The sequence below is a fragment of the Aedes aegypti genome, chromosome 2, assembly GCF_002204515.2.
Source record: "Aedes aegypti strain LVP_AGWG chromosome 2, AaegL5.0 Primary Assembly, whole genome shotgun sequence".
Lineage (NCBI taxonomy): Eukaryota > Metazoa > Arthropoda > Insecta > Diptera > Culicidae > Aedes > Aedes aegypti.
In genome coordinates this window covers 37,981,041-38,005,139 of record NC_035108.1, presented here as the reverse complement: position 1 = coordinate 38,005,139, position 24,099 = coordinate 37,981,041, and the positions used below count along the sequence as shown (strand labels likewise).

Below are 24,099 nucleotides of genomic sequence, written 5' to 3'. Positions count from 1 at the left end.
TGTATCTATCGTTCCAGAGTTCGCGAGTTCAATTCCCGTTTAGAACTTTTTTTATATATTCATCTAGTTTGGTAGCTAATTAAAGCTCATTTTCAAACCAGCAACAATGTAATTTTAAGATCGCACATAAATATCTATCATATATGATGGAGTCCTTTTGTTACATTCAACTCGCTATAATTTTACAGGTTTTTGTTCGTACTGTGTAAAATGGGTATATAATTTGACGCAAGTTTGTTCTGCGAAATTGTAGCCGATGTTCCTTTTCAACTATTAAACACTCCACATAATTGTTTGCTGAAAATTTCCGAGCTGACCTTTTTAGAAAACTGAATTGCTGATCTTCAGTGCAGAGCACTTAAATTTTATTTGCTGAAAACATGAGCTCGACAAATTTCAACAACATTTGCTAATTTCAACGAAAAAAAAATGGTGTGTAGTTTATCCCCAACCTAGGGTAAATTATGTATTTTGGACAGGCTAAGGATATGTCTGGAAACGGCGATCGATTAACTGCCTTAGATACTAATAATTTATTACGTTATGATACTTATATGCTTAATGTCTCATTGTTATTTGAGTTTCTGGGAGAAAAAGCTTACAAACTGTAGCATTAGCTGCCAAAATAGCGCTTTTGAGCGGCCTGTCTGTTATACATTTCGGACATCAAATATACATTTTGGACACCCTCATGAGAATATAATTTGGACAGGGGCGTTATCCCAATATCTATTCTATGGTTTCTTAAGAAGACAGTCATACCATAATGTTTTAAGAGTTTACATGTGACTTATGCATTTGTTCGCTTATTGGATGTGTACAATAGTGATAATCAATAATTTCATTTAATGCAAGCAAATATCATCAGATCCACGAAATACGCCTGCAAGTATGCATGCATGCAACATTCCAGTGCGTTTCATCAGATGACCAAATTATATCAACTGAACAAAAACCGTAATCTAATTTGGACACCACCTGATTTATGCCTTATATACTCATGTTAAGATTTTAGATGAACTTAGCTTCAATTTTAGACATATTTTATCATATTGTCACCTTTATACTTTTTATGGATGCCAATTCTGAGCGCTATTCTTGCGTTTAATGTATGTTCTTGAAATGTACATCCTCTTGCATTCGTAGGTTTCACAGATGTTCTGTTGATACTATTTACAATTTTGATATTTTTGAAGCCAAATTGTAATTGTTATGAAAATGGCCATCATTAATAAGAAGCATAGTGTATTAGTAATGTAATACATGATTTTCCGTACATAAATTGCTCGTCATCTCGTTGTAAATAAGCATAGAACGACCAGCCTGTCCAAATTATATGCATGTCCAAATTATATACGTTACCCTACTCTAAGTAACAAATGATTGTTCTGCAAAAGCCAGCAATATTTTTAAGTATTGTTTCTCTTGTATTTTTTCCAATATGTATTAGTTTTTCACAATAATAGGTGAAATCTGGCAAATTGGGACACATACCGAATGGGCACTATTTGAGAAACGACTGTTTTAGGTTTATCTATCAAATATCATGTGTGCTTTAGAATGATTCAATACAGAAGCTATCCAATAGACGATTGTTCGCCTTAAAGCTATCTTCAAAAAAATCTTGAGCCAGTCTACCGAACTTAACAATCTACAGCAACCATTTAGTTCAGTTTGGCAAGTCAAGGCACAAGAGATACCGGAGAGTATGCGCTTTTACTGGAGACAAACAGACGTGACAGCTCAATTATCTTACTTCCCAACTGGGACAGAGCCTGCTTCTCAGCTTAGTGTTCTTATGAGCACTTCCACAGTTATTAACTGAGTGATTGGAACCCACGACTCTCAGTTTGATCGTGACGAATAGCTGCGCTTTTTCCGATACGGCTATCTGGCACCTCTGCGTTGGAACTACTGTTTATGGATAATCGTCCAAAGCGATACGAGCTGTTAGCCAACTATCTTATTTTATAATGGACCGCTATTTCGCCGTACGACGAAAATTATTCGAGTGTTCCATCTGTTTGTCTGTGCCTTCACTGCACACCTTCCTTCTACGGAGAACCATCGAAAGCATCGTTCCCGTCGTGCCGGTTTGCTGGAGTTTTACAGCCGAGTCGTCGTCGATGATGATGATAGGGTGCTGCTTCTGGTGGTTTTGTTGTAGAACCTATCTACCCAACCAACGAACCGATAGCGATAGTTCATTTATGAAATTTGCTGAAACATTTAATAGACTGTTAATTATAACTTTATGCATGTGTGAATAATTTACTGCCCTGCGTTGTGCACGTCCTTCCCGAACAGAAGAGAAGCGACGACGACGCCAAACCTACAAACGATCCATCCGTATGAACGACTATTACTGCGGCCGCAGTATTCGGAAGCGACTCGAGATTGGCGAAACGTTAATTTATAATAAGGTGGCCCTTCAGCTGATGGCTCCCTGTCATAAATTGCCCATCGGACAAACGGTCCACCGGTGGCCACTATATGGGCAATGAAGTCATTAGGCAATCCTTTACGGTTGATTACCTACAACTACTTGGTAAAGAGTACCAAATGGTTGGATGTTAACATATGGTTTCTCAATCGAGTTTGGTTATGGATCTCAATTAAATTGTATACATTTCACGTTGGCAGTCAATTTTAAAATTATTAAACTGAAAAAAATGTCTTGGTATTAATCTTCAACCCTATTGCTCTTCCATTCTTCTAGCAAACCGATTTTCTGACGATGGAAGTGCTTTTGCTGCCAAACAAGGTAACTATTTTGAACATTAATCCTAAAAGTGACATAAATCATGTAAGCCATGATAAGTTATTAAATGTTGAGGCCTTCCTTAACCGAGTGGTCAGAGTCCGCAGCTATAAAGCAAAGTCATGCTGAAGGTGTCTGGGTTCGATTTCCGGTCGGTCCAGGAACTATTCGTAATGGAAATTTCCTTGACTTCACTGGGCATGATACTCGTACCTGCCACACGATATACGAATGCAAAAATGGCAACTTGGGCAAAGAAAGCTCTCAGTTAATAACTGTGAAAGTGCTCACTGAACACTAAGCTGAGATGCAGGCTCTGTCCCATTGAGGAGGTAATGCCAAAAAGAAGAACAATTTGAACTCCCGGAAAAATAAATAATCGCTTTTCATTTTCACACTCGTATTCGGGTGTCCACCTCTGCAGGAAACCCGTCACCACACAAGGTGACAGAAAGCCAATTTCCCGTGTTTAAATTCTTGTTCAATCAATTAATTTATTCATAAATAAATACCTTTTCCCCGCATCCCGACTCAAAATCTGACTGAGTGCAATCGTTGACATCGCAAGCAACATTGATGCTGCAGCAAATTGTTTTCCACAAATAGGCAAACTGCCTGAGCCACACACCGGGCGCAAAATTGACACTGCATCCGGCACTTCATTCGCACGGGCAGAAAATTGCCGGAAAATTGAGTGTGGAAATTTAAAGAATTGTGGACTTCATTCGGGACACTATGCTCGGAAGGCTTGTTCATATTTTATCGCAAAAATAAATAACAAAAACAGAGTGGAAATTATTTCACAACTGTCCAAACGATGACCGGTCGAATCTGTTGTTTTATTGGTGGGGCGCAAACGAGATACCATGGACAAAAAGACGTAACACTTGGAACAAATCACGATCAAAATCATGATTGCGAGAACATGTACGCCCAATGCTGAAACCGCTGTGTTTGTCCGATAGGCTACCAGGTGGTGGTGTAAATGTCAAACACGAACAAAAACAACCTTGGTTGATATATTTAATAAATGTTTCAGTTGGCATATTTTCCTAACAAAAAATGAAAGAATGCCAAGGTTGTAACAATTTTAAAACTGGACTAAAAACCTGCCGAAGCTTCTAACTACCGTCTAATCCACTTGCTTTTCTATATCAGTAAACTTTTTCGAAAAAATATTTTGAAAAGAATGATGGTTCACATCAACAAAAATTCAATTTTTCGCCAATGAACAGTTAGAACTCCGGCACGGACATTTGATCACTTACCAACTTTTACGTGTAACAAGTTTGATTCGTTTACACAAATCTGAAGGCTATTAAACTAGTCTTTCTCGTCTGGACACAGAAAAAGTATTTTACAGTGTTTGGCATGGTGCTTTGGTTTTAAAGTTAAAAACAAACTTTCCAACATACATTGCTATAATAATTTAAAGTTACCTGTCAAATCATACTCTTTAGGTTAATTATCAAATGATACTCTTTAGGTTAATGTTACTGATGATGTTCCTCAAGGCAGCATTCTGGCACCAATATTATACAATATGTTCACATCTGACTTACCTGGGTTTCCTTAGAGATGTCGAAAATCTTTGTTTACGGCTGACACAAACTTCTCCGCCTAAGGACGAAGCCTGCGTGTTGTGTGTAGTAGGTTGCAAAAATGTTTTGTTATTTTTTTCATACTTGCAAAAATGGAAGATTTCTCCTAATGCTTCCAAGACTGAACTTATAATATTCCCACATAAACCAAAAGCTCTTTATTTGAAACCTCAAGCAAACATGTTGTCATGATGATGGGAGTTCCAATAAACCGATGAAGTTTAGTATCTAGGATTCATGCTAAATAAAAATTTAACTTTCAAAAATCACATTGGGGTAATTCAAGCCACTGTATTCACTTAATGGAAAATCGAAACATTGTCTGAATATCAATCTTATGATCTTTAAACAAATCTACAGGCCGGGAATGTTTTTTTTTTTTGCTGTACCAATATGGACTAGCTGTTGTAATACACTCTTAAAAAACAATTAATTTTACGATTGACGGAATCTCTGTTTGATCTTAAAAAACCATGACACAATCTATGAAATGACACTTATTTACGGTATTTTTGATGTAAACGAAAATTAAAATCAACTCACATGAAATCACATCCTTAATAACGTACCATTGCAACCTATATGTTCAATGTTGTACAAATAAGATAAAAATCTTAATTTTGGGGCTTATGACATGTAAATTCACAGGATATTGGACCGCAATGATGACAAAACGAAAAAGGAATAAACATCAGTTGCGTTCCGTCAGTTGTCACCCAGACGCAGGTGGATTTTTTTTTCGCAAAAAGGTTATTGCATCAAAGGCAAATGCACATAAAAACATCAAATATTATTCGATTTAAATCGAAAACTGTTGATTCGTTGCGTTGGTTCGAGTGATGCAGCTGCGCGAGTGACTTCATGTTTGAAGATATGTGTGTATCTTCAGAAATGAAATAGAATATGTTTTCCCCGGAAAAAATGATGGTATGTTAATGATGAGTGTGAAGTCGGGTTAAAATTTTACCAAATGAATGTGGATTCTGCACGGTCACAACAGTACAGTGTTCTAATCAATTATTCATATAGAAAAGCCGCCTTAGTGAAATCAACAAGGACAAATAGATTCCGTAAAGGCAATAAGCAATAAGCAAACTTGAAGATTTCATGTGGGCCATATGAAAATTTTCTCATATAATGGTATTTTGCTATAGGGAACTCATTGTCAAGGTAAGTGCACTACATACGTGTGCGATACTGTGATGATAGTGATTTAAGTTATTAAAGGACAAATTGTAAGGATTTTGGATGGAGATGATGTTTTCCTAGAATTACACAAGGTATACCTGGAAGAAGGCTCTACAGAGGATTCATGGAGCTTCCTTCCTGGTATAGTACTAATAAATTAGATAGAATATCCAATATTGAAGCATTGATCAAGTGTCACAAACAAGTATCAACAATTTCAGAAAAAAAATGTTTTAGTCTTCTATTGAAACGTGACGAACACAGCGTTACGTCCGTTTGTCCATGAATCAACATAAATGTTGTTCACATTCACGCGACTGACGCTCCAGGTGGGCGGGTTGGTGTTTCCGGTTTGCGAGGTCGCGAAAATGTCCACTTATTTCCACGAAAGCGATGGGGAGCAGGAAAGGGTCCTCCCAAATATTTGGGCAGGATTTTTATTTGTTTCCTTTTCGCGCGTCTCGATGGCGGCAGCTCGACTCTCGATTTCATTGACGAGCGATAGGTAGGTGGTCCATATGATTATTTAATGCGATTTAATTCGACTAATGTGAAAAGCCGAAAATGTGCGGTAGTCACACATGAAAGGCCGAGATGGGTGTTCCTTTTTTTTTTGGCGAACCAGGATTGGTGCCGGTCGGTTTGAACTACCGGTCGTCGTCAACGTGGTCTGGCGGGAAACGTTATTAATTTATATTGGTAAATTTTGTTGGCGATATTCGCGTCTGGAAATCGGTCCGGACCGACCGCAAGCCGGCGGATTGTGCCCTTTGCGTGTGGTCGACAAATCGAGCGAATCGGTTTTATCCGGCAAAGTTGATGAATTTGATCTTCAAACTAGTAACGACGATTCGATTTCACTGAGTTGCATGGTCGATTAGGATTTGTAATTCTAAAGAAATCTTTCTCTTTTTGGACTTACGTCTCACTTGGGTTAAATTCTGCATCGCATCACAGTATTCTGCAAATACTTTCACAGTTATTAATGTAATATTATAGTCTAAATGCCCAGCAAAGTAAAGAAAATTTACTACTTGAAAAATTCTCAATCGGTGGGGTTCGAATCAACCATTCTCAGCTGGGGTTTAGCCATGATTTTAAAGAAAGCGAGACGTTTCGAACGATTAGGGATACAAAGAAGGACGTTAACCTTCCTCATTATATTTGAGGTTATGGCTTTCAGTATTTAATAAAACTCAAAAACGGATTTTTGCTTACTTCCGACGTTTTGGACACATGTATTGTGCCTTTTTCAAGGATTAGCTGTGTTCCGTTTTATCGTTTTCCCACAGCATAGGCAACATTTGTCCAACAGCATAAATCGATGAAAAAACCGAATTTAGTACTATACCATTTAATTCCACGACTACACTGTCGAGTCTAGTACACGACACTGAAGACGGCCTTACAGTTGAGGTCGAAATACGCGTATCTGTCAAAGGATACAAACTCTAGTGGAATTAAATGGTGTAGTACTAAATTCGGTTTTTTCATCTACTTATAGGTATTCTACTAAACAGCTCGAAGATTTATTATCAGCATAAAACGAATTCCCCGTTCGGGTACTATACGGGAGTAGAAATCCGAAAACGATCCGGGTCGCAGAACTGAAAACGCAGTTGATGCCTGTTTTGGCGCAACTTTTACTCACATGGAAGTTGCCTGTTTTGACACCACTTTTACTTACATGGAAGGATATCTTCCACATAAAAGAAGCGAGCCAAATGACACATTTTAAATACGATGATGTCTGATTCGGGAAATTTCAATCATAGCGACATTGTTTTCATGTCCTTCATCATGCAAAATTACATTTTTCTTTCTCTATTTCTTTCAGAATACATTTTTACGTCATTTCATCACTTACATCATGTGTCATTCGGTCATATGTGAATTACGTCCGGAGTAATCAATACAATGAGTAAATTTTCATTCAAAAAGTTCTCCAAAAAATAACTTTTAAAACTCCTCCATAATACCAGTCATTCTCTTTTAAGCTGCTTAATAATAAGCTTAATCTCCAGAAATTCTTTCAGAGTTTTTTGCATATATATATTCTTAGGAACTCCAACAAAATATATCCTGGCGTTTCTTCAGCAACTTATTCTACAATTACTTCAGAATCCCATACAGCATTTACGGAGGAGTTTAATAAGATATAATTTAAGGTATTTACTTCTCTGAATATACCCTTTAAATATCCTTAGCGAAAGACCTGACTGAATTGTTGTGGAATCATAACAAAGAAATCGAAGATTTGTAAAAAAATTGTTTTAGTTCAAAAACTCAGGGAAAGATCTGAAACATGACTTCTACATACATTGCACATTGGTCCCAAAGCCATATCTAGGAAGACAAAAATGATTGCGCCAAATGCGTCAATTTTAGATGTATGGTGTCTTCGGCAAAGTTTCTCCATATTTTTCAGACATTTTTTTGAGTGATGTGAAATTAAGTGTTGCCCTCATGATTTACAAGATCAGAATATAAACTTTTTTGTCGACGCATTTAGGCCTGTACAATGTTTTACAATGTTTTAGAACAATTCTATCTCTTATGGTTCTCGAGTTATGTTTTTTTAAACATATAAGTTAGGGTGGTACTGAAAAATCAGTTTTTTCTTTATAACTTTTTAAGCCTGATTTGCTGCTGAACAGGAATCTCTAAAGAATTTTCTCGGCGATTCCTTGCAGAAATTTTCTACAGCCACTCCCGTTTGAACTGACAGTTCTTTTCAACTGCGTACTGAAAAAAGCGCTTCCTTGATCGATTCCTTGCAGGAATTTCCCATGCATCAAGATAGGCCAAGAAATTACTTGTCAGCAGCGAATCAGGCTTTATACGATAATTTCTCGCAAAAACTTTATTCCGAGCACTTTTAGAACCTTTGATTGCGCAACTTTTTGCCGAAAAGCTACTGTTCTATCTCTTATAATTACAGAATTATCAGAGATTTTCTTCGAAAAAATGTTTTTTTTTTCAAATGCCGATATCTCTGAAAGGCGCAAACGGATTCTTAATCTTTTACCGCCATTAGAAGGATATTTTTTTCTGTTTATGGTGAAAAAATTGTAGAAACGTTCTTTATTTGAAAAGATTAACAACATTTTGAAAATAATATGTTTTTAAACGAAAATCATCCATAATTTGAAAAATAATCGAAATAGCTCTTTGGTGCCTTGCGCAAAAATGTATAAAGTTGAATGTTCTGAAAGTGTTTCATACATGGTATTCATCAAAAATCAACGCTTAAGGACATATTCACCATAAACCGATTTTTTTCTGACAAGAAAGCGAAAAAAGATATATTTGCTAGAACAACCGAAATAACTGTATGTAAAGTCCTTTAAAATTGAAAACACATGTATTGACATAAGACCAATCACAGTAATCGGAAGCTAAGGAGTTGAAAAAGGAAAATTATTTGCTGAGGCAGTTTTAAAGTGATCAAGGCTTTAGAGGGTGTTTTACCTTAGACAGACATTTGGGACTTATATCTGGCTCATGTACAGGATTCATACGTTTAACCAAAAACAGTCACAAGATGGTGCTAGTGGGCAATCATTTTATTTGCATATATCTTAGTCTAATTATGCGATACAAAGTTGGTGTCTCCGATAAAGTTGTACAACTAAATGAGATCTTTTCGCATAAAATCTTATTTGTTCGGAAAACACTAACAAGATGGCGGTAATCGACAACAATTTTATTCACTCTTATCTCAATCAAGTGATTAGACACAAATCTGGCGTCTTCGACAAAGTTGGGCAACTAAATGAGACCAATTATTTGTTAGAAAAACACTCACATGATGGAGCTAGTGATCAAACAGAATATTTTTTTTAAATCTTAGTTCAATAATAAGAAAATAATGTCTTCGACAAAAGTGTTCAACTAAATGAGATCTATCCAGATTTATACGCTCGTCATAAAAACAATATGCTAGGGGAGGTGTATCAGTTTTGGCCACCCTAAGGAAATATATTGTTTATACAATAATCAAAAGACCTTTGGTTACTGTCAATACATTAAACGAAAGCTTTCAATCCATGCTCAGCAGGGAAAATATAAAAACTGATCAGAAACTTTGTTTTTGTATTAAAAATGGGGGTGACGAATACTGGACCACTTGCACCAGTATTCGCCACGATTTTAATTTCGGTTCCTGAATTCGTTACCTACGTTGATTTCTTATGGAGGGTGGCGAATCAGGAACAGGTGGCGAAAAATAGGTGCAAAGGAGCAAAAATTTTAAGAAAAATGATTTTTTCTATTATTTTCAGCGAAATTTTTGCGGTTTCCAAGAATGATTCCGTATCATCTTAAATCAATTTAGCGAACACTTAACAATTGGCAAACATATATGTCGTGAAACGGTAAATAAGCTGGGGTGGCGAATAACTGGTACATGGGGGTACATCTTCCCTATAAAATATTTGACATATGCTAACTACCACCACTGAACTTAAACTTGGGAACATATCCTCAGCATGCCATGACGAACAGTTAAATTTCATTGTTTCTTTTTTGTTTTGATTTGCGGGAATAATCTTATTTCGTTGTTGTTATATTCAATAATGAAGAACTCTTTATTTTATTTTAGGCTTAAATCAGTTGGTTGACCGAACTTGAAGGAGAAATGATTAAAAGACCCGGCTTAGCTTTTTGAATTTCGCAAGGTCAAGGCTAACAAATTTGCGAGAAAAAAAATAAAATGGATCAAACATATCCTCAATAAACCATAGGATGGAGACTCACAGAATTATGTTAGAAGTTATGTTTGATTTACACAATCCTGGAAGCAACTTACGCAGCATGTCGCAGTATGAATTTCACATATTTCTGGGTGGGATTATGATAGAATCTTGGACAACACCCTTACAGATTCTATGACAGGATTGTAAGTAAGAATTTTGGACGAAGTTCTGATGAAACTCTTAGCAAAGTTATTACAAATTCTACAAAGTTTGGAACTTCATTCTCACAGATTTTATGGCAAGAATTTTCTTAGAATCAAGAGCTAGAGTACGATTTTAACTCTGGGTAATATTATCACAAAATCCTGGGAGATATTTTCACAAAATCTTGTGTAAATTGCACAGTAGCAGAGACCTCAATTTTCACCAAAATTGCGTTCAATTTTCAAGACATTTACTTTTACATTTCAATATTTCAGGCTACTGTCAGTCTCACTGACAGCATGGCATACCTGCTTTAAGCAATTTCAGTGAGTGATGGGTTGCTAAGGATTTATTTTCGAGTTTAAGTTCAGTGGTGGTGGTCAGATTCTGTCAAATATTTTATAGCATGGCTAGCGTAAAAAGCTGGATTCGCATAAAAAACACTGCCAATCTGGCGCTAGTAGACAAACATATGTTTTGCTTTTATGTCACACCAGTAATTGATTGCAAAGTTGGTGTCTTCAAAAAAGTTGATCAACCTATTCTCAGCCCTGTCGTCCTGCTTAGTCGCGCTTAGTCGACGACTAAGAAGCTTTTCTCAGATTCATTTTAGAATTTTCCACCCGAAGACATAAAAAATAATGTATGAAATCAACAACAATCTAACGCCCCATAAGATATCAACCGAAATTTACGAGCTGTATCAACGCCCTAGAGTTATTTCACCACATCGAATGGAAATTCCAGGCATTATCAACGCCTTAGAATAATTTGACCTTATTCCACATATATCAAAATCAAAAACTCCAAGCAGTATCAACGCCCTGGAGTAATTTGTCCCATATAGAGCCGTAACATCCTAACGCCATGTATGACATCAATTAAATTTTCAAGCTTTTTCAAAGCCTTGGAGTAACTTGACTTCACCTTATGTAGACCAAGTGCATCTTTACGCACCACATCACTTGAATGGTCCGAGCATTATCAACGCCCTAGAGTAATTTGGAGTCATGCCATGTAAATCAGTTGCATCTTAACGCCCTAAGGGACAAATGTCAAGATGTATAAATGCCCTTGACTAATTTTACCTTGTCTTACGTAGATGTGGTGCACTTCAATGCCCTGCATCGATTGAAAACTCCAATCAGTATTGACGCTCTAGAGTAATTTAAACTTGTCTCATATAGATCAGCTGCATTTTACGACCCTGTAGGACATTATTTCAAAATTTCAAGCTGCATAAACGCCCTGGATTAATTTGACTTCATCCCATGTAAATCAAGTGCATCTTGACGCCCTGTATGACATCAATAGAAACTCCAAGCTCTATGAACGCCATGGAGTAATTTGACCTTATCCCATATGGATCAAATACATCTCAATGCCCTGTAGAACAACAATTGTAAATTTAAGCTTTATCAGTGCCCTGAGAAAATTTGACCTCATTTTTCGTAGACCAAGTGCATCTTTAAGCCCTGTAGGACATCAATCGAATATTCCAAGATTTAATAACGCCCTGGAATGATTTGACCTTGTTCCATGTATATAAGTTGCATTTAAACGCCCTGTGGGATAATTGTCAAAATGTATTTACCCCCTCCACATATTGCATATTAACGCCCTGTAGGACATCAATTGAAAATTCCATTGTCTATCTTCGTCCTAAAGTAAATTGGACGCGTGTCATGTAAATTAATTTTATGTTAACTCCCTGTTCGATATCTATTTTTCTTGTATTTTGACCTTGTTGTCTTACGTAGATCAGGTGCAACTTAATGCTTTGTTTCCATTGAAAATTACAAGCTGTATCAACGCCCTGGAGTATTTTGAACTCATTCTATGTAGAATCTACATTGTAGATCAGGTACATCTCAACACCCTGTAGGACATAAATTAAAAAATACAATCTTTAGCAACGCCCAAGAGTAATTTGGCCTTCTTTCACGTAGTTCAGAAACATCTTAACGCTTTGTATAACATCAATCGATCAAGCTATATCAACGGTCTGAAGTGATTTGACTGAATTCCATATTGATCTTTGTGAGATCTTGAGCATATTTACGCCCTGTTGAAAATCAATTGAAATTTCTTAGCAGTATCAACGCCCTGCAGTAATTTGACTGGAGTGACTGACTTATTCTATGATGATCAGGTACATCTCAACGCCCTGTATGACATTAATTAAAAATTCCAAGCTCTATCAATATGCTGCAGTAATTCAATCATTAATGAATAAAATCGTAACGCTCCGTAAAAATCAATCATTTTTTTTAATATGTATCAACGCCCTGTAGTGATTATACCTTGTTTCACGTAGATAAGCTACAACTTAACGCCCTGTAGGAAACCAATTAAATTTTGTTTGCTTTGTGACCTGAACTAATGTATATCAAGTGAAGAGTAGTGTTTGGTTCTTTAAGTTTTAAATGTTGTTTATAATATCGAAAATTGAAATCCGGACACCTAAGAGGCAGTGCAACTTCAAACTTGAATTTCAAAAGCAAATTCTTGTATATCTTGAAGCTATAAAATATTTCCACACCGTACATAGTTCAATTTTTGTTGCTGTGCAAAGAAAAATACAATGTTTGAGGAAAATCTCACTACCTAAAATCAAAAAAAGTTCCATTGTATGTCTTGCTTCGAAATTCGGACATCGCTTTCGAGCTGATTCAAATTCCGGACACATTTGCTTCGGATTCCGGACACTCTTTTTTAATTAAAAACTTAAAGATTTTGTAAGTATTTCATTCGAATTGAATTTTTAGCACTTTAGTTAAGGTTATATCACCAGCTTTCAGTATTTGCTATTAAATAGTCACAACTGATGTGAAAAATAAAGACAAATCACACAACTCTCTTCTATCGCCGCATGAGATTCAGTGACGTGCGACATCTGGAACTTAACGAGACACATTCTATTCAAATTATTTTTCCGAAACGGAAGGTAACAATTTAACTTATTTACCAAATGTTCTCTAAATCACTTTTACAATCATCAATTGTCCATTTTGATCATTATGATTAAAATAGAGGCACATTTTAATTCACATTCTCGGATGTCCGGCTTTTGAAGCAGCTGGAAATCATGTTTCGTAATCCGGACACTTGAATTTAACCATTAATAAAGAAATGTTCATATAAATACCGGTAAATTTCACTAGCTGGCAATAAAAACACACTTTTTTCCTCCTGTTAGTCACGTTTAACAACACAGAAAAGTATGTTGACTATGAAAACTTTGAGCACATATCCGAGCACCAACCTTAAGAAATTGTTTATCAGGCGGAAAATCAACTGACAATTTCAAGCGCAGTTTATTTTTATTTTTGTTTTAATGAATTTAAAGCCTACTGCGATACGTTTACATTCACAATAAACAATTAAAATCAAAGAATCGAACTGAGTGTTAACATTACAGTTATACTTTCTTAAACATGGCAAAAAAGAAGAAAATGTTCAAGGTCCGGCTTTCGAAGCGTCCGGCAATTCGATGCAAAACGGTACAAAAGATAAAACCATTGCGAAATATAGAGATCTATATAGAGAAATTGTTGACTTTTTCCATATTGTCAACAGCGATATTTTTTTTGTAATTTAAGCCATATATTTGGCTGAAAATCGAACACTTCTTCTGCATGTAAAAAAAATAGTTCATATTTTATAGATGTTCTGCTTTTGGAAAACTCAGGAAAATCTTACTAAACTTATTTATTTGATTCATTTTTTTTAAAGAAAAAATATCATATATTTCTCTAAGTATGCTTCATATATTACTTTACGTACAAACATAATCAAACATTCGAAACATCGAATCTCAGGTATTGATTTATTTATGTTTAACTTCAAAACTTTTCTTCGCATTCTAGTCAAGTCTACATTTTTTCTGGTCTGACATGACTGAGAATACGCATAATATTTCGTTAAAAATGTTCCGAGTTATGGTTGAGTAATAATTGCTGAAACGCGGTTACCATTGGCATATATAATTAGAATTACAGTTTGCGTCGTATTTTGCCTAAATTTTATAAAACTAGAGGAGAAGCATTTAGGTTGACTCAAATGGCTGGACCATAGCTTGACAGTTGGCAAAAAAGCTCAGTTTTTGATAAATTCTATGTATTTCTTCTCGTATCTTCTTCTCATATATTCCCTGAAACACAAACAATCTTAAAAAAATTAAATTTGAGAGAGACACAAAAACGGTTCTATGTGGCTTTTAGATTGGCACTAGATGATTCCTTTTACACTGAGTGATAGGTTCTACAAGACTAAGTTTATTGCATGGATTATGATTTCTATTTGAATGGTACATCGTAATAGTATGACTCTAGGAAATAGTCACATAGCATATACAGTAGGTATTGATAAGGTAGATTCAATTGATACTAGGAAAAAATAACATTCACTTTCTACATCAGCAAACTTTTCAACTAAATTATGTTTAAGTCCATGTACTTGATCTCTTCGTTCCATACAGTCGACTCTCCATAACTAGATATTCAAGGGACCATCGACTTATAGAATTATCGAGTTATAGAACATACTGATAACAAAAATTTTAAAATCAAAGGCTCAAATTTCTATTTTTCCTATACTTTTATGATCATTTCTGCAAGCAGACAATATCATTTTGTTGATAGCATTTTGAAAAAATATCTTAGTACACTTTTTTCAAAATATTCGAAAAATCCCTTATTTATACTAAAAATTTATTTTTTTTATTTTTATGTTTTCAAACTTTTATTACAACTTGCAAGTCCTTTATTCACTGCCAAACCAGAGATGGTCCATGTCTCCCTGTATAAAAATGGGTTTTTAGATGGATATCGAGTTATGGAGGGAAATTTTCCTCCCACGTGGCATCGACTAGTAGAAACATCGAGTTATAGAAACATTGACTTATGGAGAGCATGATGTATGGGAATTTGAAGGGACCGCAAAATCCATCGAGTTATAGAATATATCGAGTTATAGAACATCGAGTTGTGGAGAGTCGACTGTATTTCAATAGAAATGGAACACATACTAAATACGTGCAAATGCATTTTGGTTTTCGTTCGTTAGGAATGTATATTAAAGTATTTGTGATATTTGCAATTTTTATATATTAAAATGTTGCTAAGGGTTTTTGAATTTCCGTTTATGATCTATAAAAACTGAAAGTCAAAAACCCATAGCAACAAAACCTTCATCACAGTTGATCCCTATATATTAAAATATTTGTGATATTTCTTATGAGCCAACATCATTAACGCCTGGGAATAGAAGCGCCCTCTGGGCTATAGCAACGCCCCCCTCAAAAAGGGACGACTAAGAAGCTCAAATTTTACGACGACAGGGCTGCCTATTCTACTAAAAACTTTTTAGCTCAGGAATCACTCCCAACATAGCGCCATTTCTTCCGTTTATACCGTAAGAACGCAATTCACTGCTCATGATACTATTATTCACAAACTAAACATATTTCGCCACAAAATTTACCAACACGTGATATGCTAATCTAAATGGATTTCTTTGGAGTGGAATTCGTTAAATTTTATGCTCATTTTATTTTTATTTTATTTTTTTTTTTTTGATAAAAACAATGTTATGCTATTTTAAATTGTAAACAAAAGTTGATCAATGATTTGATTATGGCAAATTGAAGGATGATATTGTCTTTTCGTAGTATAAAGATAACAACCAGCTTATTGAACTCAACTTAGTTCCCACAAGAACAATGTACGGGATCTCATATTCACGATGAGCAGAGAATGGCACCCTAGACCTGTACCTATGTAATATATGATTTTCGGTACCAACAAACAGTTTTTACATATCAATTTGTTGGCAACAAAAACGAATGTTTTATTTTGCGTCTTGAGCAAAAAGTTGTGAAAATATCCAAAAACCGATTTTTAACAGATTTAAACACTCTGTAATGCTGATAAAAGAGCGGTGACTAGCGTCTTTATATCAATCACATAAAACAGACGTTCATCTTTACTCGTCAGTAAGGCTATTAATTTGCCGCTTTTTACACGTTGGCGCTGGTGTCGATATCACAAATTGCCACTTATCACTAGCTGAGACGAGACTCGCGGAGTCGGTCTTCTTTTTCTGTGATTGCTAAGTTTTTTTTATTCCACTCATAGTGGTAAGCTCCATCGAAGTTAGTACGCCAATCGCGTATTATCCTATAGTAAATCGAGGATAATACGCGATTGGCGTATTAACTTCGATGGAGCTTACCACTATCAGTGTTTACATCAATCATGCGCTGAACGGCTGAACTCTCACATGATCATCTCAGCAAAAAACTTTTGCGCTTGCATCACACCGAAGCATAAACGGCCTTTTAGCAGATATTATAAATAACTAGTTTAGTGATTAGATTTATCAGTATCTTTGTTCCGCTAACTGAGATTTTTAATAATTTATAATTTAGTTTATTTCGAATACAATACTTCTCACTTTATCAGCCATAAAAAAACGATGGGCTGCATTTGACGTTTCGTGACAGCGGAGTCTGGGCTGCATATGACGTTGATATTTTTCCTCTTCGCGAGTCTCTCTCAGATCACTAGCGTGGCTTTGTGGGCTAATGCATTTTAACGTTGGTTGATTCGAACATTTACACATGATTTTGATGAAATTTTGTTCAAGCATCCATGACTGTTCTCTGGGATTCAGTGATTGGATACATAGTTGGTGTGTTTGACAAAGTTGAACAACAAAATGAGCCCTATTCGCCTGGAAACTCAATATATCGTAAACCACCAAAATTCATTTGTGGGCAAACATTTTATTGGCTTAAATCGAAAGAAATCTATATGCTTACGCTATTGCACTAAAAACTTGATTTAAAAAAAAATATTTCGATAAAAATGTTTTCATTATCAGATGGCAAGTTCTACAACATCTTTTTGAAGACTTTTCTCAAACATTTGTAGGTTTTTCTATCATTAAAATTTTCAACGTAAGATTTTGATCTATTTTTGTAACAAGGGTGTAAGTGTGCATAATTGTACATGTATGGTTATGTATGTATGTATGAGTGTCAACTAGACATGGTTTCTTGGTTCTTCGCCATAGACATGATTTTTTTTTTTAGTGAAATAAGGTCTAATTTATGGGAATACAACTATACAACATATACGGAGCTGAATTCCTATTGTGAGATATCTTGTGCGTTAACAAATTAAGAAATTTAATATATTTTCTGAGCAAAAATAAAAAAATGCTGATACAAAACAGTTACAACAGATACAACAGTTACAAAATCCTTATAAAAGATCAAACATAAACGTCAAGCAATAAACTAACAAAGATCTTTTTCATTCTATTTCTTCCTCTTCTCTAGCTGAAAGTTACCAATACCAGCTGCAGTCCATGTGGCAAAAGTGCTGGAACAGCCAAAACCTAATCCACCATCTGCGCTTCCGGGAACGTGGCCCGCTGAAATCGTGGCGCCCGGAAACCATGGCAGAAGCCATCTTCAGCGTCCTGAAAGAGGGTCTCTCGCTGTCCCAAGCAGCTCGCAAGTACGACATTCCCTACCCAACGTTCGTCCTGTACGCAAACCGTGTCCACAACATGCTCGGCCCGTCCATCGACGGTGGCACCGATCTGCGGCCCAAGGGTCGTGGACGGCCCCAGCGAATCCTGCTCGGCATCTGGCCGGACGAACACATCAAGGGCGTAATCAAGAGTGTGGTCTTTCGCGATGCCAAAGATATGAAGGAAGAGCAGATCATGTACGGCAGACATTCGGTAATTGACCAAGCATAAACATACCCTCAAACCACTAGCCGAAGACCGTATTGCTCTATTTTTCCCCCCTTTGCTTTGCAGCCATTTACGTTCCAAGCCGACAATCCTTTAAACTACGCACCGAACGCCAACGGACAAATGCCGACCGCTGGTGCTGAAGGATTGACACCCGATGCTCTAACGGCCGCTACAGTGGCCGCCGTCCGACAACAGATGTGCAACATGGTGGCAGCCGCCCAACACCACCCGGAAGCGGCAGCCAATCTGGTGGGGTTCAACCTGCCCCAGCACCACACTAATCTCAGCATCCACCCTTCGGGAAACGCCGGTGGTTCTAGCGGTGGAATTCCCGTCCCTAAGGTTGGTTCACCGGCCGTCACCCACCAAACTCACAGTAATAACGGCGGTTCCGGAGGAATCCAAATGCCACGGCTAGGCTCACCGGCCGGATCCAGTATACACTCCGGCAAAGAACACGACCTCCACGGCCCACCTGGACTCAACCAGAGCTCCCATCCGAGCACTTCCTCCATTGGCGGCAATGCCAACAGCAACGCCACCGCCATCAGTAACCGTTCCGAGTCATCACGCAGCAGCAGTGGCAGTAATCATTCGTCCAACGCCAACCACCATCATCCGTTGGCCCATATGAACAGCGGAAGTCTCAGCATAACCCGCCTCGGTTCACCAGCTTCAGCGCATGACCTCCGCATGACGACCCCACCGACGGAGGAAAGCCCACTGGCATCGCCCATGGGCCTGGCCTTGGAACCAGCTGTCAACCTGGCTATTGGAGGTGGCAACGCCAATAGCGGTGGCCAAACTTCCGAACATCTAGGATTGCAACAATACGGTGGCGGTAGCAAATCTTCATCTCGCGCCGGGTACTCTTCCTCGTCATCGCCTCCACGGCCGGAGCATCTCTTCCAGGACCAGGACATTGCCGAACTGGTGGCCAATACTAGGGCGGCAGCTGGCGCAAACAAAGACCTCGGTAGACCCGTGGCTTCGGCCATCAAGGTCGAACCAATGACCGAGTGTCGGGGCGATTAAGTGTATGGGTTCAGACGGGTGAGTTAAGCGGGATTCTGTTAGTTTCTCAGTTGAGGAATTTTTAGTCTAATTTCTGTAAATCTTTTAGGTTTAGTTCATTTATTTTGTTTTTATTCTTTACGACTCCACACAGCTTCGGTTGTTTCCTTCAAGCATTCTAATTCAGTTGGGTAGGAGAGATGATTTCACACATGTTATTTTTTTTGCAATATGTGATATATTTAACTTTACAGTGTAGGAAGGGGAACCTTCGTTTCTATAAGAGGCAAGCGATAAAGGTTAAAAGATTGAGTGGAAGGGTTACTATTTATTATTTCTAAGTTTGGGAGGGAACTAAGAAGAAAAATGAAGAAAAACATTTAATAAATTTTCCAACCGTACTAAAATAATTCCGTGAAGAATTAGAAACTAACTAAGGTGTGCGGGAATGACACGATACTAAAAACTATAAAACGTGCAATATACGGAATTTCACAGCCAAGACGCAAAAGTGAAATTGGAAAAATGTGCTGCGAGGGTAAGAGATTTGAAATGAAGGGGCGGAGTGAAAAGTTCTCTGAAAAATAACGGAAATCGAGTGCCAAAATTGATTTGAGTGGATGTCCGAAAATTACCATTTTTGGCGTTCTTAAATTTGCGAACGAATTCTAATAATGCGCTCTCGCCTAGGCATTGCATATACGTACAATAAAAGCGTTGGATAGGTGTCTAATTTTTCCAAACGAACTGCGCTATGCGACAGAGGACCACGTGATTGAGTTGAAATCGAATTCAGATTGTCTTCTGCGCCGTTGCGAAATTTGTAACGCGCCTGTCCAGCAAATTGTGAGTCGTGAGTTCGATTCTCTCCGAAAATATGTGTAGCTTTTTCACAAATTTCACTTCAATTTGTCCATTAAATCCGATTGCAAAGTGTATGTAATGTCTAAATTTTTCAATCGTTTTTTTTTTTTTTTTTTGAAACGTTTCTGTATTGTTCTCAGCTGTAACATTAAACTAGTTTGCTTCAAATAAGAGCATTCATTTTTTGTTCAGAAGAAACGAATGACTATAGCTTATTTACCAAAAACATAAGATTCTTTATGAAAAAAAATATCCATTCACTCTTTAGCAACTTTTGAGATGATGTTTTTCAAGATAGTATTTTGAAAACTCAACAATAAAACGATTTCCATTATGATTCAGATGACAACTTGTAATGAAGTGTTGAAAAAACACTTTCCAAGAACAAACGAAACAAGCACATGCGGGAAAGCACCCAAGGACTCAAGAAAACACTAATGTACAAAGGAAAACATTTTACGATTAGTCGCTATAGAGCGGTAAGTTACTGTGCAGCAGCTAAGCTTGCAAAGCAAATGAAGAAGCGACAAGCGATGACTCTACTAGAGGTGAAACCAAGAAAAAAAACGTACATATATTTAATGAAATTGCCTTCTTGTCATGTGGAAACACAACCTCCATAAGTAAAATTTATATAGTCGAAAACAAAGCAAAAAATAAATCAACATTTTTAGGCAAAAAATCTAAACAAAATTTTAAACCGTTATCGAAAAATACAACGTTTGGCCTAGAGTGTATTTTTCTGAGAGACTAAGCGAATCGCATCTTTTATTTTAGCAAATGTTGACGACTATTTTGATTGTTCAGTTTGACTATTATTTTTGTTGTGAGATTATCGGTTAATGTCCCTGAAAAGAACTGTGACAGAGAGGTGCATCGTCCATCAAAAGCTCAACCGCAAAACAAAAAAAAAACGAAACATTTCGGCACTAAAGCAAACATACGTTAGACGAACAAAAAAGGGTAAAAGGGCTACGAGACACTTATATTTTTCTAATTCCGGTAAATTTAACAAAACGTTTCGGACATAACACAACTTTCGGCGAGAGTGAAACAAGTTCAGTTGAAATTTGATGAGTTTAGGCAAAAGAAACCTTTTAGACTAGCAAAACCAAAAAGAAAAAAATGAAAATCATTGTAACGTTTCGGCCAATGTGTTCAAAAAATGAGAAGCAAAATTTAAAGGATACAAAAAGAGAGTAAAGAAAATATATTTAAATTAAATTAAAAGAAAACAAAAATTTAGAGAAAAAGTGCCTTCCACCCCTTTTTATGAGAAGAAATTTAATATATAAATTACTTTAAAAAACGATGAAGAGAACAGAGCATACCGATAGTGAAAACAAATTTAAAGAACTAAAAGGAGACATGCAAAAACTGTTTTGAAAACTTTGGAAAAAATATTCAAAATTTTGAAATCTATAACTTTTTTGTAAAATTGTTGAAGTTTTATTTTTCTCTTTTAATTTCAATCGGGCAAGTGATGGTAATAAAGAAACCTAATAGGGAACAAAGCCACACGGTACTTGTCTCTTGAATTTTGTTTACTATGTTTTTATTAAAATGAAAAGCTATTTTCATGATGAGAGGTTGTGTCATTTAAAAAAAACGATTTATTTCTATGTGTGCACTGTGTAATCAAATGACAGGAAAGAGTTGCTATCGATTAAAAGCACAGAAATGCTTTCACAACACAAAACCATCCACAAATCGATGCGGAACAAAAATCTTAAATGCACCTGCAAGTCCACTTTAAACAAACAATACAATGAAATAACCCAGCGCAAGACAAATACAGCAGCAAGCTTAATACATTCTCTCAACTCACTTTCATCATCAAACAACTGAATTAAACAGATGTATCAGTAAACAAAATACAAACATTGATGTACTATAGTATAACATACAAAACAAACTGACAAAACTACAAATGGAAATAAGCACCGAATCCGAAATAAACTCTTTGTAGTGACCGCAAACCAGAGCAGCGCCAAGATTCATGGTATTATACATTCTTCAGGAAACATTATTTAATACTACTAATTGGAAACGAACGATAAATATTAAAAAAAAAAGTTATTCAACTGAGACTACGATTGTGTAAGATATAAATTATGCAATGAAAAGTGAGTAAAACCGTAACAAAGCAGAACGCAAATGTACGTTTTAAGCAAGGAAAACAGATTTTTGATTGTAAAACGGAATCTTCTCTGAGTCGAAACCGAGTTTAAGTCCACCTGTTTTCGGTACACGATTCCTGTTGATTATTTATTCAATGATCTCAATCCCTTTCAGTTAGCTCAAAATCGACTCATAATAAAATAGTTACCTCGGTTATATCACCCTTGCAAACACAGTTGAACTTTCTTAGCAAACCAACCATTGACGTAGACCGAGAATTGAAATCCAAAACGAAGAAAACCAGAAATGGGAAAGTCTAACTAGCTAAACTCTTATGTGTATGTGTAAAATGGAATAAAGGTACTTAAAAGAAGAAATAAAATAACACTCGAAATAGTAAAACATGTAAACATTCGTTTGCAATTGGAACGTAATGAAAACCAGTAAAATAGCTCATGCAAACAAATCAATCGCAAGCATGCATTTACCAATAATGTCTTGTTTAGCAGCTGACAGATCTGTCAACGTTGCTTTCGGATTTTCAGTTCGTACAAGAATAAAGAGCATTCCAAAAGGCAAACAGAATCAAAGAAACCATTGTTTGGTTACGGAAAATGCGCGCATAAATTCAATGCACAACAAACCTTTTCAACACAAATATGTTTCATATAGGCTATGTATTATTTGTCAAACTATTCCTGTACAGATGCTAAGCATAAAACAGAATTTAAACTAAAATAAATCAACCGAGATGCAATAGGTTTTTGTTATGAAAGAAAAAAAGTTCACTCTGTACATTATTTTTAAATTAATCAAACTTACCGAAACCATGTAATTTATTAAAGTTTAACATAACCAGTACTTTTAAGTAAGCTAAATAGAAAAACCTAATTAGAAGAAACAATAGACAAAAACTCTGTGAAACTTTCCACGCTCAGCTCTACTGTTTTTAATTTATTACATCATGTATTCTACAAATGTTTTAGCATATGTCAATCGCATAAAATAGCGCATAGTTAAAGATGAGTTTATTTTCCTGGTTTTTTAGTTTTTAGGAACTGCCTATCTAGCTCATTTATTAGTTGAAGACAGCGCAGCATTATCTTCATTATGAGAGAAAACCACAGATTATTGGATTCTTTCGTTTGCCGAAAGAATCAAAACATTAGTGAACAATGTGAAATGAATAAAACATTTAAATATGACAACCACTTACAGAGAACACACACACAAACAGGTAGTGATGCAAAAGAAAAGAAAATAACATGCGATAAAATTAACAAATAAAAAAAATGAACCGACAAAAAAGAACAGAAACGCAAACAATTTATCAAATAATCATTAGTTGGCTATTTGTCACAGTGTACCAATTTATTCGATATGGAATATAGTTTAAAATAATGCAACATTGGGTAAGTTATTTTTCATTTCAAAGGCAAGAGAGATATCACATTCCTTTTGAATTTCTGTTCATCGGCAGTCTGGAGCGATCTTCGCAAATTTCTGTCACATTTCTTTCGGAGACTACGCTTGCAGTTCCTCCAACAGTTTCTCGAGCTCCTATGAATTCTTCGGAAGCTCGTTTTATTCACACCAGCGAAAGAGTGAAAATTATTGAAGGATTGTCAGATTAATATTATTCAAGGAATTCTTTTAGAAAATCTTGCTGGATATTCCAGGTATACGATTTTTAATCTACAAGAGTCCAGATTTTTTTTTTTTTTTTCAAACTCCTTGCGAGAGTTCCTCTGATGAACTGCAGTTCATCAGTTTATGCAGAAGCTCATAAAAAAATAAAAGAATTTTCCCAATAATTTCATGGATGCATCATGGTAGAATTATTGAATATTTTTTTCTGCGATTCTCTGGAGAAATT

General features: G+C 36.2%; 1 protein-coding gene across 4 annotated transcripts in view; it reads left to right on the top strand.

Annotated features, from left to right (window-relative positions):
• The window catches only part of LOC5579992 (protein bric-a-brac 1), a 505,109-nt gene extending 481,713 nt beyond the window's left edge, over window positions 1–23,396 (top strand). For 2 of the 4 annotated variants that reach the window (XM_021840591.1, XM_021840593.1), the window contains 3 exons: window positions 2,720–2,764; window positions 17,797–18,206; window positions 18,288–23,396. In XM_021840591.1, coding sequence (XP_021696283.1) covers window positions 2,720–2,764; window positions 17,797–18,206; window positions 18,288–19,259 — 1,427 coding nt within the window. In that variant the 3' untranslated portion in view covers window positions 19,260–23,396. The remainder of the gene's footprint in view (window positions 1–2,719; window positions 2,765–17,796; window positions 18,207–18,287) is intronic. The other 2 variants (XM_021840592.1, XM_001660208.2) reach the window with 2 other exon arrangements.
• Window positions 23,397–24,099: the final 703 nt, after the last annotated feature.